The sequence below is a fragment of the Battus philenor genome, unplaced genomic scaffold (assembly GCF_028537555.1).
Source record: "Battus philenor isolate CCGP_79_NKW_IND1 unplaced genomic scaffold, ilBatPhil1.0.hap1 SCAF_14, whole genome shotgun sequence".
Taxonomy (NCBI): domain Eukaryota; kingdom Metazoa; phylum Arthropoda; class Insecta; order Lepidoptera; family Papilionidae; genus Battus; species Battus philenor.
The window spans coordinates 6,887,071-6,892,026 of NW_027181676.1; the positions used below are offsets into that span (position 1 = coordinate 6,887,071).

Here is a 4,956-nt window from a genome sequence, read left to right on the forward strand (position 1 = left end):
AGTGTTTTTAAATATTAAAGGTAAACTATAGTTGTTTAAAAATAAAATACATATTTTGTTATTACATAAAAGAACATTTTTAATTTATGTAATTCATTGTGCACTTAACAGATATTAATTTTATACCAAAGATTTTACAAACACTTTTCGTAGTATGTCATAATTTGGCAGAATGGTTATAAACCGTGTGCTAAAGGCGTGGAACAGTAAAAGTAATTAATACTGTCAATGTCACTGGCACACTCATAATTCTGTTCAATTTGCGCTGATATTTAAAAAGCACGTGTTTAAATTGTTGTTAAATTAGATGCAAATTATTACAAATGGCTGTTATGCAACGTATAAAGTAATATTTCATAAAACGGCTTAATAATTTTATAAGTTTTGAAATTGTTTCTACTTACGTTATCCATTTCCAGAAAACCCACAACGCGTAAAGGTAAAAAAGTTCTACTTTCCAAAGAACCGAAGCCAATTGAAGGACCAAAACAATGTATCTTTTTACAAGGACGTAATCCATCAGAGCGAACAAGAAGAATCCTAAAAGATTTGTATGATTTAAAAAAACCAGATGCCGCTTTTTTGAGCCGAAAAAATGATTTCGTTCCTTTTGAAGACGCTAGCCTTATTGAAAAGTAAGTTGGCTTTTTACTTTATTTTAGATTTAGTGAGATACTGATTATTTATCATTTTGCTTTGATCACTATACATATACCCACTATATCTAATGTAAATAAATATAAAAAAATACAATGTTTAAAAAAAACTCGACCATGTGAGATCTAGTGAGCTACAGGGATCCCATCTAAAACTAATCTTGTTTGCATTTTTAATTATAACAAAACAAAGGCAATCATCAATAGCAGCCAAGCTGTTTTAATTCTATGAAATTTTTGGTGAATGTCAAAACACAATGTTTCAAATAATATTAAGCTGGTATGGGGTAAAGAATATATGGTCATATTGCTAATTTCTTAGGTTAGCTTCCACATAGATTCAAAACAATGCATTTTACATGTCATTTACAATTTTGCACATTTTCACAAGGTAACTTTTATACTGTACACTTTAAAAACAATCATTTATTTCAGATATCACTAAACTAAACTAACTAACTAAAGTAACTATACTACCTAGTAACCTATTTTGTTCTTTATTAATATCTCCTAAGTCTACCTGAGATTGCTATTATGGAGGAAGATATTTCAGGGCCACAACTATCAGATTCTGAGACCATTTAACTGTTGGGTGTATATAATACTATACCCAATTCCAAAAATGCTTATATATTTCATGACATTAAATATTCTAACAAAAAGTTGGAAAAACCTTTGGGTTTTTATAATAAATATAAGTTTTTGTATAAATAATTGTTATACTGGTGTCTATCTTAAATTTAGTTTTTTAGTGTCTGCACATCACTTTCTTGTGTTGTGTATGTACATCAACCTTTACATATATTATGCATCAAAATATGACAATTTTTTATATTTCACTTCCATATACTTAACTTATACTACTTATACTTTAGTTTGTATGAGTGTAATATAAAAAACAATTTGTTCTTCAGAGAAATTTAAATAAAATAAATAGTGTCAATAGCAACGGATTGAAAAATTGTGGTTTGTGCACCACATGCCAATCTATTTGAAATTATTAAAATCATTGTTGGGGTCTCCTTAGGATATTTTAAAATAGTTAGCACCTTTTATTGTCAGCATGATTTAAGTATTACTTAATATGTTACTGGGAAATATCATGTAAATTTATCAAGTAAATGCCAAAGAATATACTTATAATTACCAACTTTTAAAATGTAGTTAAAAATAAGAAATACTAATGATAACTTTTGAATTAAAGTCAGTTTTGTTGTTCTTATATCTCACTCTTTTGAAATACAAATTTGCAATATGTACAGTGACATTATAAATAACTTTGTTAGAGAAAATACTTTAAAATGACAACATGTGATAATAAATAATCAAATTTATTGCTGTTGTTAAAAATTATAGAACAATCATCATTATTGTGTTTACAGAATGTGTTACAAAAAGGAAGCTGCTTTGTTTGGGGTTGGATCACATAGTAAAAAGCGTCCTCATAACATAATACTTGGAAGAACATTCGACTATGGTATATTAGATATGATCGAACTTGGTGCTGACAAATTTAAAGCTATGTCTGAGTTCCAGAATATGAAAGTATTGGCTGGGTCAAAACCTTGCCTGCTTTTCAATGGTCCAGCTTGGGATTTGAACCAGGATTTAAAAAGACTGAAATCTGTGTTCACTGATTTCTTTCAGAGGGAAAAGGTATATAAACATTCTTATATTTTTAGCAAAGTGCATAGCTTAAATAATTTTAATTATTTATTGTTACTCATAATAATATAAAAAAATACTAGAATATTGAAATATTTATTAACCTGTTAATAACCAGGCGAGACATTTGTTCACATCCAATGTAAACAGTAGTGCCTATGGGGAGGAAGTATGAATATGTCCTTGAAATATATATTGCTTTTTGGGATAGATGCGGTGCAAAACTGCTTGTACCAAAGGTATACATTATTGCCTCAATATGAATTTAAAGACATGGGGCAGTCAGTATAATTTTGTTATTGAAAGTTGTTGACATATTCTGGTGAGCAGTGATGAATATTTACTTGTGTTCTATTTTATTACTTTATGTTTTTGTATTACTGATTATATTTTCAACTTTTTTAATTAACAATACATTTTTATAAGTATACATTAAAAATGAATGAAAGCAAACACTAAATCTATGTACCGACAAGTAGAAAAAGGAGATGTATTAAGAGCTCCTCATCTGAGTCATTAGGAACCTTTGATAGTAATTTTGAATAAACCAACGAATTGAGCGACACTGGGAGTGAAGATGGTGTGTAAATTGATGAAGTTTGTCATAAAAAATAATATAAAGTCAAGTACACCATGTGTGATGTAGTGACACATCCCAATGTAAAAGTTCGCACCTGTTGTAATGTGTGTCTTTAAAAAAATAACTCCCTGGTTAACCTGTTAATTATTTATTTTAATATTATATTAATGAAACAAAGGCCTGATATCTCCCTATACATAAGTGCTCTAATAATGATTTTATGTGGCCATAAAAACACTTGTGGTTATTCCAGGTTGAAAGCATTAGACTGCAAGGGATGGAACATGCTCTGAGTTTCACAGCAACAGATGATGGATCAATATTCTTAAGATCATATCGTATTTTGCTGAAGAAAAGTGGTCAGCGCACACCAAGACTTGAACTTGAAGAAATAGGTAGAAATAATTATTTTTTTAAAATAAACTAAACTTTTTTTATTCTTATATATGTAAATATTGGGAAAGCCTTTGTTCATCAATGGAGACCCTAAATTTAAAATGATGATGATGTAAATACTCACTTCACTTTGGGCTTCATTTGCAACCATATGAGCCATAGAGAGGGCTATGATCAGGATTTCTCTACAACAGTGTTTTCCATTGTGGCCAAATTTATCCCTTTTGTTTTAAATTAAAAACTATGTATGTTACATAGACAGGCATAAGAATTTTAGACAGGCTAAGGTGGGAAAAGACAAAAAAAGGTTGCAAAACCTCTACTAGGTTGAATCCAGAACAAGGAGATACATGAATGAAACCCCCCGGTAAATTGGCTGGTTTTGCCCAGTAAAGCTGGGCATTGGACAGATCATAAAGCACAGAACAGATGGTCTATTGAGCGGTCCATTTGAGATGGTCTATGGCTGACATAATGATGCTGGTGTAAATATCAAGGGCTTAAATTGTCACTGATGTTTTTATTTATTTACATGATAAGCTCCAAATGGGGACGATACTGCTCTTGACTGTCACTGAAGTGTATCTTGAGGATGTTAGTATATTTATTGTCAAAGATAAAGTCAAAGATGTCAAATGTATGTCAAAGTCAAAGATATCTTTAAAGTTAGCTTTTGATGAGTGTTCCTAATTATGTCTCAATAAGATTTTTCTATTGTTGGACATAAAAATTGTTTGTTTTATTGAATGAAATTAATATAATTTAGTGTATGTAATATATATACATATAAATATATATATATATATTACATTAGTTTTACTTGTTCATGAACTAGTAAATTATTTTTTTCCCTTTTCATGATAATATTATTTTAAAATAAATCCTTATTTTATCAAATTATAATTCACACAGTTTTGAGAATATGTTTTGTTTTAGGTCCTTCAATTGATTTTAAATTAAGGAGAACGAAACTAGCTTCCGATGATCTGTTCAAAGAGTCCTGTAAGATACCACGAGAGGTTAAAACACTCACTAAGAAAAATATATCAAAGGATGCATTTGGTACTAAAATGGGACGCATTCACATCGGAAAACAAGATATCAATAGATTGCAAACACGGAAGATGAAGGGCCTTAAGAAAACTCCAGAAGAGAGGAAGCAAATGCTTCTAAAGAAGAAAGTTGCAAGACAGTCTGCAAGGAAAACACAAATAGGACAACAATAAATGTGCGTCGCTGTAATGATGTTGTTTGATTTATTAAGTCAAAAAATAAATCATTTGGATATGCAAATTTAAATTGCTGTATCTAATGAAACTATTTCCTTATTACTCATTGCTTATATTCAGTAATCTAACATGTTTTGCAGACTAGTTCACCTTGTGAGTTTAAAATATAACTTGAGGAGAATTATATTTTATAATTTCTGTTATAAGATTAGTTCTGATTATGAAAATAATTGGGCAATTACTCAACATTTGAGCCCCTATAATTTTCGCAAATTTGTTAGTTAATAAAAATATGGAGGATTACTTGTTACTCCACATATTCATATGATTAAAAAAAATCATGCTAAATTTAAAGATATTTGCAATATAAGCTTCAATTATAACTTATCTGAAATTGAACATTTCATGCATGTTAAAAACGACTAGTTAA

At 29.4% G+C, this 4,956-nt stretch overlaps 1 protein-coding gene across 1 annotated transcript; it reads left to right on the plus strand.

Moving 5' to 3' along the window:
• Positions 1 to 244: 244 nt before the first annotated feature.
• Positions 245 to 4,539, plus strand: Non3 (Ribosome production factor 2-like protein Non3). Its single transcript, XM_068777896.1, has 5 exons — positions 245 to 346; positions 420 to 635; positions 2,039 to 2,312; positions 3,155 to 3,296; positions 4,234 to 4,539. The coding sequence occupies exons 1-5, from the start codon at positions 324 to 326 to the stop codon at positions 4,521 to 4,523; spliced, it is 945 nt and encodes a 314-aa protein (XP_068633997.1). The 5' UTR covers positions 245 to 323; the 3' UTR covers positions 4,524 to 4,539.
• Positions 4,540 to 4,956: the final 417 nt, after the last annotated feature.

Coding starts and splice junctions, on each gene's coding strand:
- Non3 (XM_068777896.1), top strand. CDS start 324: ATGGCTGTTATGCAACGTATAAA. Junction 2,313..3,154: donor ATTTCTTTCAGAGGGAAAAG/GTATATAAACAT, acceptor TGGTTATTCCAG/GTTGAAAGCATTAGACTGCA. Junction 3,297..4,233: donor ACTTGAACTTGAAGAAATAG/GTAGAAATAATT, acceptor GTTTTGTTTTAG/GTCCTTCAATTGATTTTAAA.